Source organism: Hypanus sabinus, chromosome 9 (assembly GCF_030144855.1).
Source record: "Hypanus sabinus isolate sHypSab1 chromosome 9, sHypSab1.hap1, whole genome shotgun sequence".
Classification (NCBI taxonomy): domain Eukaryota; kingdom Metazoa; phylum Chordata; class Chondrichthyes; order Myliobatiformes; family Dasyatidae; genus Hypanus; species Hypanus sabinus.
Window position 1 is genome coordinate 26,512,504 of NC_082714.1, and position 12,571 is coordinate 26,525,074.

A 12,571-nucleotide genomic window follows, 5' to 3' on the forward strand; every position below is an offset into this window, starting at 1 on the left:
GAAACGCATTCACCGTGTTATTTTTAAAAAACTAACAGATTTTTTCAAAATTAATGAGAATGGGTTTCCACTGTAAATTCTAGTACTAGTTTAACAAAACAAAAATTCTCAGCAAACTAGCTCACTATCAAATTCCCTGCATTAATACTACTAGCTTTAAAGTATTTCCATAAAATAAATTTTCATAGTGAAATATATTACTGTATCTCTGGGTATTAATCTAGCAGTGCAGAGACTGAAAGATTATTGGAGAACTGAGACTTAAACGTTGGTTGCTTAATATACAGATCATTAAAAAAATTAATTATTTCAACATCCTAACTTAGAAGTCCATATACATTTAGTGCCCACTTTATTTGTTTCAGGAGTGGAACCCTGTGTGGTCTTCTGTTGCTGTGTCCCATCAACATCATGTCAAGATTCAACGTTTGTGCATTCACAGATGCACGTCTGCACACCACTGTTGTAATGTGTGGTTACTTGTGTCACTTACCACACTGGGTTATTTGAGTTACTGTTGCCATCCTGTCAGCTTGAACCAGCCTGGTCATTCTCCTCCAACCTCTCTCATTAACAAGGCATTTTCACCCACAGAACTGCTGCTCACTGGATTTTTTTTTGGTTTTTTTTGCACCATTTTCTGAAAACTCTAGAGACTTGTGCATAAAAATTACAGGAGATCAACAGCTTGTGATAGTCAGGTCAGCCACCAACTATCATTCCACTAAGTCACTTTGATCCCATTTCTTCCCCATTCTGATGTTTGCTCTGAACAACTGAACCTCTTGACTGAGTCTGCATGCTTTTCTGCATTGAGTTGGTGCTACAAAAGTTGATTGGATATTTGCATTAACAAGCAGGTATAATAGTGTAACTAATAAATTGGCCACTGAGTGTATTTGCCATGTGAAAACTTTTTTAGTTTTCAAGTTCAGTGATTAAAACCAATTGAAAAATAATATTCCTGTAAATGTTTGCTCAAGTGACATAATTCAAGCAAATCATATTTCCTAAGTAAAATTCAAATGCTTAAAATGTAAGTCCCATAAAATTCATCTGACAGTTTAATCTGAGAAACATACTGTGGGGAAATACACTAAAACCTTGTTATTGGTTGATATACTATTGTAAGATTTGCATGCTTGCAATTTATGCTGTGTATTACAGGAAGTGTTGGTCAATATGGCAAGTTCCTCCAGAGTCCACCCATTCCTGTGGGTCTGGTGATCCTTGTCTGCCATGAGCTGGATTACATTTTATATCTTATGATGGCAAATGTTAGTTTGTGTGTGACTGGAGCTGGTATTGACAAAATTTGGACTCGGGAATGTGTTCAAGATTCAAAATTGTTTAATGTCATTTCCAGGATACGTGTAATGGAGAACAAAAAAATTGTTACTCTGGATCCAATGCAGCACAAAACAAAAACAAGATTAAGAACACAATAATAAAAAGACAATAAATTCATAAACTAGTTTAAATACATTGATGCTAGGCACAGGAGTGTACGTACATAAGGTGACTGACAGGAAATAATAAAGAGTGGAGGTTGGGGGCATGGAGGGGTGGGTTAGTGGGTGGAGGTGTTGATCAGCCTTACTGCTTGGGAAAAGTAACGGTTTTTGAGTCTGGTGTTCCTAGTGTGAATTTCACATAGCCTCCTTATTGATGGTGTGGGGGAAACATTACATGAGCAGGATGGGTGGGATCCTTCATGATGTAGTAAAGGGCTAGTAAGCCCTTTTCCGACACCTTTCTGTATACATGCCCTTGATGGTGGGTAGGCTGGTGCCAGTGATGCATTCTAGTTTACAGTCAAAGCTTATATAGGAGCTATCACATACAAGGAGGGGTTGATAAGTTCAAGTTATGTCCAGTCATTCAACGGCACATGTGTATAGCACCAAACAAAACACTCTTCTGAACTAGGGTGTTCAACACAGTACATGTAACTCAAACAGAACACAAAGTAATATTATCACAATTAATAAATAAGGTGCATTTAAAGCACAAGTTAAAAAGTAAAAATATGCTTCATGTGAGTAGAGATCTGGGTGGTGGCAGAGAGTTCAGTCACCTTAAGGACTAGGAGAAGATGCAGTTCTTGTCCTGATGCTGCAGTTCCCCCCACCCCTTGATTATGGGGAGTCAAAGAGATTGCTGAATAGATGGAAGGGACAGCTGAAAAAGTTTGGTATGGGCCCCCAAATCCTAAGGATTTTCTGCAGGGGCACAACTGAGAGCATCCTGACTGGCTGCATCACTACCTGGTATGGGAACTGTACTTTCCTCAATTGCAGGACTCTGCAGAATGTGGTGTGGACAGCTCAGTGCATCTATAGATGTGAACTACCTACTATTCAGGACATTTACAAAGACAGGTATGTAAAATCATTGCAGACCCGAGTCACCCCAACCACAAACTGTTCCAGCTGTTACCATCCAGGAAACGGTAGCACAGCATAAAAGCCAGGACCAATAGGCTCTGTGCAGCTTCTTCTACCAGGCCATCAGAATGATTAATTCATGCTCACACAACTGTATTTCTATGTCATATTGACTGTCCAGTTGTAACATACTATTTATTATAAATTACTTCAAATTGCACATTTAGATGGAGACGTAAAAATTTTTACTCCTCTTGTATATGAAGGATGTAAGTAATAAAGTCGATTCAATTCAAATCAATGCAAGGGCCCTGGGTACATGGCACTCCTGATAAGTAACTCTAATAGCCAGAAGATGGGAACCCAATGATTCTCTCAGTAGTCCTCGCAATCCTTTATAGGGACTTGAGGTCTGATGCCTTGCAATTCCTGTACTACACAGTGACGCGATGTAGCTGGTTAGGACACTCTCAATGGTGCTCCAGTAAAAATTGGTTAGAATGTTTGGGGAGGTGGAGGAGGGCTCACTCACCTCAATCTCCTCAGGAAGTGGAGATGCTACTGTGGTTTCTTGATCTAAAAATTGGTATTGAGGGACCAGGTGAGATTGTTATTTTGGTCTTAATGTCAATGCTAGTAAGTATACTGGCATCTACATTATTTTTTGATGTTATAGACTAGAGTCAGAGTCATACCATCAGGCAGCATGGAAATAGGTCCTTAGCCCACTGAGTCCATTCCTACTATTAAACTTAGCCCAATGAAGGGTCTCAGCCTGAAATGTTGATTACTTACTCTTTTCCATAGATGCTAGTCTGGCACTCTAAGTTCCTCCAACACTTTTTGTGCGTTGATTAAACTTAGCCTGGCTGATCAAATTAGATCTGGTGATGAAGACTCAAAGAACTACTAAGGACTTCTAAACAGTAGATGTCTATATTCCACTCATCTGCCAGTCACGTGTTAAGTGAAACATGAAACTGGAGTTCCTGGACAGACGGCATATGCTCAGGAGCAAACTGTTTAACTTTCACTGATTACTCTACAGTGCCTAATGTAAACATTTACTTCACAGCAACTCCCTGCAGTTTTATCTCAATTGTACGATCTTGTACTGATAACTAAACATGGCAGTGCTTCGTCCATAATGATTGTTTGTCACTGACAGATGGTCCAAAGGGCAAGTAATAACCGCAATACCAAAATTATCCACATGTGTGATTGATATGTAAGTAATTCTTGCCCATGTTTCAATTTGCTTTTCATTTCCCTTGTTACAGGTAATATGTAACCAATTCTAGATGCACTATAGCCATTCCACTTCTAACCTTTTGCCAATACCCTCAGTAATCATGGTTCCATCTAACTGGCTAGCTGAAAACAAGTCTTGAGCAAATGAGAATTTTCTTCAACAGGTGTGGTTGACTGCGTTGTGAGATTCTGTCCTCTGAAAGTCTTCAGTCACACCAAGTGGAGATGCAATTGTGAATAATTCAACTATCACACAATTTTCCACATCAACCTCACTTCAGAATTGGATCTGAATGCTATACTTACCAACAGCACTTTATTCCACAGATTTTTGTACACACACAAGCCTACTTCTCTATCAGCCCTATGGCTGCCAATTTCATTGGGCCTAACACTATCTGCGAATCAACTGCAAAATTCTAGTCTTATCAACAAATGTTTGCTACCCTCACAACAGCCTTCTAATCTTGTCTTTCTTCTAATTCTAGCCTTTTAATTTACTTCAGCCATTTACTTCCCCCACAGTGTAGTTCTGTCAAATCTACACTGACTGTGATCTTTCCTTTTTTTAAGATCTCCTCAGACTTAAATCTTTTACCAATACTAACCCTCCTTTTATTTCTATCGCATTATTCTTATTCCCTACATGCATTGGGATGCTTTACTAAGTAGTATGAATTAAATTGCCAATCAGGTGTAGTAAAATATAAATAGCTCTGTAAATTTTATCGCAAGGAATTCAATAAATGTGGTATAAACCAAATTGCTTTTTGGGAAAATTGTAGCATCTAAGCTACAACAAAATCTTTTAAAAGAACTTTTAATCAAGTCATGTTTCCATGAACATGCTAATGTACGAAAACCTCAATGTGAAATAGCAAAAGAAAATAATTTAAGCCATTTACAAATAATATTACTCACCTTCCCTGCAAAGGACCAGGAATATCTTTTCTAGAAAATCGTTTTTTCTCGCTTTCTTCATCCACCTCCCTAATGTGATCAGTAAAGATGAAGAGGATCTTAATTTGAAAATCTTGCAGACATGCAATGGCTCCCTTATTTTTTTGGTATAATATTAAATTGAACATCCACACAAATAAATAGGTAATTTACTGAAACACAAGTTAATAGCCAACTAAATAAAATCAAATGAACTAGCATGTCAATCTTACTTTATATATTCTAGTAATTTTTGAAGAAATAGCCCTTATAAAATGTATAACAATGAATCCAAAATATTTTTCGCAGTCTTGATTGAACCATTGATCAAAGAAATAAATTTGATGCTTCCATTTTTCCCCATGGCTACTTAATCCAGTAGTACAGTTGCCTCAGTGCTGAATATAATGGTTTAAACAATAAGCTATTGGGAGAATAAACATTGATAAAAGGAAATGGAGTTTAGACAAAATTGACAACATTATTGAAGTAATTTGTCCAAATGTGGTAAGTGGGACAAATAAATACAGGACGAGTACTAAATATCGAAGAGATAATCAAGTTTGTCAGAAGAAAAATTATATTTTACAAGTAAATAACACGGGCTCTGAATAGAACTACAAATGTTTACCTGTTTAAATGTCTTAAAATCAAAGTTACTTATGTGTACATAGTTGGATGTCAAGGTGTTCTACTGCTGGATTCCCCATGACCTCAATCATTTGGATTTGCCACATATTTGACCTTTCACAGGATCTGCAACACCATTAATTTCAATGGAGACTGAGGAACCACAAGAAAAAGGAAATAGCAAGCTCCTTTTGTCAAAATGTAAATCATTGTGGCTTTGTTTACTTATTGGTAAAATATTTGAACACAATTAGCTATTTTATTAAAGTGGTAGTTTATATTTTAGTTACTTTATTTTCAATTGATTTATTTTTAATGTTAGGGGCACAATCATCAGAAATATATTTAAGGAATTACAATGCATTATTGGATATCTCATTACCTTTCATGCTGTAGCAGGTTTATTAATTTCATTTTGGGATCAGGATGCCACTGGCAAGATCAGCACTCATTGTCCTAATTATTCTTGAAGTTCTGGTAGTGAGCTGCCAGTTTGAATAGCTACAATCTTCCAGATGAAGGTACTCCCACAGTGTTATTTGGTTAGCATATTTTAGATTTCTGTGTGCATACATCTACTGATGCTTCTGGACATATCATCAGTGATGTTCCTGGAATCATCGGGTGTTTCAGGTCTTTCTACATCATACACCCTCCTCCAGGTGACCCAGCCGGGGCTGATCAGACCCCGGCTTGTGTCCAGATGGCTAGCTACACATGACTCCATGGCTCCCCCCTCTCGAGTCACAGCCACCTCGAGGCCCTCTCTGCCACATCGGTGGTACTGCAGATGGCTCTCCTCTTCCTCTCTCCCTCGATGCCCAAATTGCTGTATGCTCTGGCTAAGGAACAGGCTGCGAATCCCCTACAACCAACTTCCACTGGGAGACACCTCACTCTCTATCCAGCCTGCTGGCAGTTGCTGACCAGTCCTGCATACTTAGATAGCTTCCTTTCAAAGGCCTCTTCCAAGTGATCTTCCCATGGGACTGTCAGCTCCAGCATCACCACCTGCTTCATAGACTCAGACACAAGGACAACGTCTGGCCGCAGGGTGGTGGCTGCGATATGGTTGGGGAACCTCAGCTGCCTTTTGAGGTCCACCAACAGCTGCCAGTCTCTTGCAGAGGTCAGGATACCTGCCGATGTTCTTTTGGCAGGTATTGGCTACTCCCCAGCTCCTACAAAGGCAATGGTCTGCTTGGAGGGTCAGGACCACTTCGCCCACTCCACTTCTGCGCCGATGGTCTTCAGGACCTGATCATGCCTCCATCGGTACCGTCCCTCACCAAGTGCCTTTGTGCAGCTGCTGAGAATGTGCTCCAGGGTTCCTCACTTGGAACACATTGGGCATGCAGATGACTCTGCTTTGCCCCACGTGTGTAGGTTTGATGGACTTGGAAGCACATTGTACACTGCCTGGTTGAGAAATTGGATGAGGTGTGGCTCGGCTTTCCAAAGCTCAGCCCGGGTCACTTTCCTCTCCACCGCATTCTCCCATCTTGTCCAAGCTCCCTGTTGCTTTATTCCCACCGCCTTGCAGGTGATTAAACACAACGATGATTACTGTCAGAATGGTGTGCGGCAGGTAGTGGTGTACCCACTGCCCTGTCCTTCCTAATGGTAGTAGAAACTGTACATTTGTGAGGTAGTGTTGCAGTATTACCATTTACAAAATGTACTGTAAACACTGCACCTACTGTATGTTGATGGTGGAGGAAGTAGTAACTGTTAGGGTGGTTGTTGAGTGCCAGTCAAGCTGGCAAGCTGCTTTATTGTGGATACTGTCAAACATCTTTTGAATTGTTGGTGCTGTACACTTCCTGGAATGGACAACAATCTACCACATTCCCAATTTATGCTTTATGGATTCCTTGGAGTGTCAGAGTATAAGTCACCTGCTGCAGGATACTCAGTCTCTGAAGTGGTCTTGCAGCCACATTTATAGAGGGCCCAAATGAACGTTAGCTCAATGGATCCACTAAGGATGCTGATGGCGGGGGACTAAGTGATGGTAATACCATCAAAAGAAAAGTGGTTAGCCTCCTTTTTGTTCAGGATGTTCACTGGCAGTCATGTGACCCAATTGTTAATTGCCACACCTGAATGTTGTCTTGTTGCATGTGTGCATGCACTGCTTCACTGCTGAGGAGCTGTGAGTGGAAGTGAATGTGGCACTATTATCAATGAACATTTCTGCCTCTGAACTTCTTTGATGAAGCAGTTTAAGGTAGCTTGGCCAAAAGCACTACTCAGAAGAAACACTACTATTGGAAATGAAATGACTAACCTTCAACAACTACATCCAGTGATTTTTCTTCCCTCCCTTTTGACTTCCATTGACTTCAGTTTTAACAAAATACCATGTCACCAAGCTCAATTAAGTTCTGCCATGATATCAAGGGTTGTCACCATCACCTCACTTCTGGAGTTCAGATGCTTCATCTACAGATCAGGGCAATGGCAAGATTTCAAGCCATGGTGCTGGTAAAACCCAAACTAGGCTTTGGAGAATTGTTCATTGTTAAGTAAGTGCTGCTTGATGACATTGTCAATAACATGCATCACTTTGCTGATAGTACAAATCTAATCTGTACAAGTAGTCTGATAGTACAAATCTAATCTGGTTTTAATTACTGGCATCTATTATTGAACCTTCCACAACCACAGCAGGTAAATTCAGATGAGCTGGAATTAACTTGCAAATTTGTCCCAACATATTTAAATGTGCCATGTGGTTGTGCAGCATCCTTAGAAGCACAGAAAAAATCATTTTAACTTTTAAGTTAACTTTTACTTCCTACGTTTAAGAAAACCTTAAAGCTGGCCCAAACCTTTCAAGTAAAACAAATTATTTACAGTATGTCATAAAAGTTCCAAACTAACCTTTGAGTTTCCTCCAGCATTTTCATGGCCTCATTGAGATTTTTGCCCATCTCAGCTAATGTAGGGTCCACCATCTGTCAAGAAAATGTGTAAATATTTGCATTTTATTAAATATGCAAGATAAAGGTCCTAAAATATATCTTGTAGGTGTGTTGCACTCCTATAGAGAAGGCATGAAAAATAACTGCTAGTTGCATTAATTTCCTGATCAGCTTACTTCCTGATAGTAAAGCATAAGATAGTGGAACATTGAAATACATGGCAAATGCCAACTTATATGACCATTGTATAGACAATGGTCAAACAACTGACCATTGTTTAGTCAACTATTCTAACTAAAACTGGAGGCTGAGACAAACAATTAACATTTGGACACTGCCACTTCAGTCTTTAAATCAAATGGATTTAAAATTGCATTATGCAGAGAATCATGAATATTGCAGCAAGCTAACACTAAAATATGAATGGGATTTCACAAATATTTCATAATGTGTTCCTGTAGTCAGAAAAAATAATCCAATACAATTCAAAGCCTAAAGCTTGCAAAATGAATTGTGCTTCAAAAGTGCCTATTTATTGTTTTGTCAAAGTACTTATGGTGGTGATCAGATACTTTGAGACAAAAGCATGAAGACATAAATGATGTATTGAGCACATTAGGTTACAATGACTCAGTTTGGAACCTTTTATCCACTTGGATGAGATGTGCCGGCATGCTAAATAATCCAAATGACATAGAATGTTAATGCAGTATCATTGCAGCTTCCCCACTCCCTAAAACACTGCAATTTTCTGCCAAATAGCCTGTAATAGCCATTAGCAGTCCTTCATAAGTATGAAAATAAATACTGTAACTTGAATGACAGTAAATTTCACTAAATACACGGTTGCCATTTAACTTCTCATTTGCTTGACATATTCAGGTCAGCATCCTATGGCTCATTACTTATACTGCAGTTTAAATATTAAACATTTTGTCCAGTAGAAAGCTTTCTTCCAACTACCAAGTGTTTATCTTAAAAAGAATACTTTTAAAAAGATGAATGGCGTTAAACACCATGTGGTATTGAAATGAAATTAGAGCGACTACCTCAAGAATGCCGCACTATTCCAATGTTACATCAGACAGTATAACACCACTTGTGACCCTGCAAAACAGAAATCAGCTTGGAATGAAAAGGGTGCAAGTGGTAATAACTACTTCATAGTTATTCCCATTTCTGATACCTCTTTCTCCTTTCTCGATCTCTGTCTCCATCTCTAGAGACAAACTGTACTCCAACATCTTTTATAAATCTTCCAATTCCCACAGCTACAGCTATGTTGTCTTTACCTCCTCCTACCGACTCCTGTAAAAATGCTATTCCCTTTTCTGTTACATCTGTTCCTCAGATGAGACTTTCCTTTCCAGGTTATCAGAGATGTCTTCCTTTTTCAAAGAAAGGGGTTTCCCTTCCTCCACAACTGAGGCTGTCCTCACCTGCATCCCTCCCTTTCCTGGACACCCACGCTCACCCCATCTTCCCACCACCTTAGCAGGGATAGAGTTCCTCGTCCGCACCTAGCATCCCATGTGCTTCCGCATCCAACATATCAATCTCTACATCTTCTGGCATCTTTAACGGGATCCTACCACCAAATACATCTTCACCTCCACACCCCTCCCCACTCTTCACTTTCCACAGGGTTCACACCTGCTGTGATTCCCTTGTCCATCCATCCATCTCTATTAATCTCCCTTCTGCACATATTCCTGCAAGTGACAGAAACGATACATATGCTCATTCATTTCCTCCTTTACCTCTATTCAGGGCCCCAAACAGTTCTTCCAGGTGAGGCAACGCTTCACCCGGGAATCTGATGGGCTCATCTACTGTGTCCAGTGCTCCCAATTAGTATCCTCAGTTCCAAAACGATTAAAAAGTGATATTAAAAGGAAAGGTAATGTAACACAATGGTAAACATGCCTCTGACCCAACTTTTGTTGAGTGTGTTGCAGCCATCAGATTTTAAATTTGTGTATATTTACAAAATACAATTAAGTTGGTCAGTAAAACTATTGAGAATCTTTTCTTTGTACTTTTGTCAGTTAAATAAAGGTTCATGTGAATTAACATATCACAGATTTTTGTTTTTATTGCATTTTGGAAAATATCCCAACTTTTCTGGAAGTGGGGTTTGTAAATCACTGGCAGCACTCCTCAATTACCTACTGGACATTTTTATCCACTGGGAACCGGTTATGTCACATAAAGTAACTAAAGATTCAATTTTTTAAAATATTTTAATTATCTTTTTAAAAACATTTAATTTAAAATAATTGTACTGTACACCCACCAATTTATTGTGTTAAAGGTTGCACAATCAGAGACAAGAAAATTGTTGTAGAAAGTATACTTATTCAGTGTGTTTCACAGGTTTTAACATTTTATAAAGAGCTGCTGATTAAACATGAATATAAAAATCAACCCAACTCTTCAGAAATTTACATGATTGTTAATTTTAGGCAGATAAAAGCTTGAAATACTGCACCCAGTTTCTCAAAATTAAAACAATTGTGTAATTTGTAATGACCTTTTTTCAATACATTTTAAAACATCTCTTACGTGTACCCATCCACAAAGAAAATCTGCCAACATCAGTGCAGACAGAAAGGAATAAGCATTCTGCAACGTGATGTCTTCTGATTTATAACAGTAAATCATCTTCATTGTTTCAAAACTTTTTACACAATCACATGTCAGAGTGTCAGAAATTCAATAATGAAATTCCAAATAATTCTTCAGTTCATTTTGCCCTCAGCCATTAACACTTTCATAACTACAAAGCACGCAAGTATAAAGAAGAATGAAATAATTGTTACTCTGTATCCAAAGAAATAACACAATAAGATAAACAACTCAATAATAAAAAAGCACAATAAATTTAAGTACATAAGACAGCTTATGACCCTAGGACAACTCCGACAGGGAATAATAAAGTAGCAGTGATGGGAGGGGGTTAGTGGCTGGAGGTGTTGATCAACCTTACTGGTTGGGGAAAGTAACTGTTTTTGAAACTGGTGGTCCTGATGTGGATGCTATGGAGCCTCTTTCCTGATGTGAGTGGGACAAACAATCAATGAGCAAGGTTGGTGGTATCATTCATGATGCTATTGGCCCTTTTCTAGTATCTTTTTGGAAACATGTCTTTGATGGTAGATAGGCTAGTGCCGATAATGCATTGGGCAGTTTTGACTACCCACCGTAAAGTCTTTCTGTCTGCCACAGTACAGTTTCCATACCCTGCAGTGATGCAGCAAGTTAAGATGCTTTCTATTGAGTATCTATAGGGCACATGAGTATGGATGTGTATGGTCCAATTCTCTTCAGCCTCAGAAATTAGAGGTGTTGGTGAGCTTCCCTGATTGTGTAGAATGAGAGGTTAGCTGAGATGTACTCCCAGACATTTGAAACGGTTTGCAGATTCCACAGCTGTGCCACCGAGGTAAGGAGGGGTGTAAGTGGTGCAAGTTCTCAAAGTCGATAACCAAGGCCTTTGTCTTGTTGACATTGAGAAAGTTATTTTCCTAGGACCAGGTCTCAAGCTCTTCCATCTCCTCTCTGAAGGCTATCTCATCATTGTTAGCAATCACAAACATAGGATAATGGCAGCCATATTTACAAAGTCCTGATAAACTTCAAAACTGCTGAGTGGTGATGGGGGGGGGGGGGGGGGAATACCACTTCTCTAACTTAACTCAAATGCAACATGTTGCAAAGACACAAAAGCTTACCAACTTCACAGTTTCATTTCACTACTTCAAGGAAAAATAATCTTCAAATTCTGTGACCATTGTAGAAGGATACAAGCTGCATTTCTTTTTTAAAATGATTGGTTCCTGGAACGTTTGTGAAATGTTAGCATTGCTTCTAATCTCTTGTTCCTCAGAGAATATTAAAAGTAACAAAACCAATGTGTGATTCTGGATAGGGAAGCAGGATGCTTGGCACAAAATTTACTAAACAATAAATCCAGCTTGGTAACTTGCCGTGGAGAAAACTGAATTCATTGTTAAAAAGATTACCACAAATATCAGGCCAGCTTATCTATACAGTCAGCCCTCCTTATCCGTGGGTTCCACACGTGCAGATTCAACCAACCGTGGATCGGGAAAACCTGGAAGTTCTCTCTCCAGCATTTGTTGTTTGAGCATGTACAGACTTTTTTCTTGTCATTATTCCCTAAACAGTACAGTATAACAACCATTTTACATAGCATTTACATTGTATTAGGTATTATAAGTAATCTAGAGATGATTTAAAGTATACGGGAGGTTGTGCATAGGTTACCGCGGATCAGGAATCGAAAAAAATGGAAGTTCTCTAAGTCAGAACAGGTACATCCGGCATTATTTAGCATCAGTTAGTTAAACATTTGTCTTAGTATGTAGTATATATTTTACCTTACTATGCTTATAAAACACTTAAGAAAGGTAT

At 38.9% G+C, this 12,571-nt stretch overlaps 1 protein-coding gene across 7 annotated transcripts in view; it reads right to left on the bottom strand.

Moving 5' to 3' along the window:
* The window catches only part of pdxdc1 (pyridoxal-dependent decarboxylase domain containing 1), an 88,882-nt gene that overhangs the window by 43,025 nt on the left and 33,286 nt on the right, over positions 1-12,571 (bottom strand). For 6 of the 7 annotated variants that reach the window (XM_059979360.1, XM_059979358.1, XM_059979359.1 and 3 more), the window contains 2 exons: positions 8,094-8,167; positions 4,560-4,628 (listed from right to left, as the gene is read on the bottom strand). In XM_059979360.1, coding sequence (XP_059835343.1) covers positions 4,560-4,628; positions 8,094-8,167 — 143 coding nt within the window. Of the gene's footprint in view, positions 1-4,559; positions 4,629-8,093; positions 8,168-9,183; positions 9,242-12,571 lie in introns of those variants that run through there. The other variant, XM_059979356.1, reaches the window with a different exon arrangement.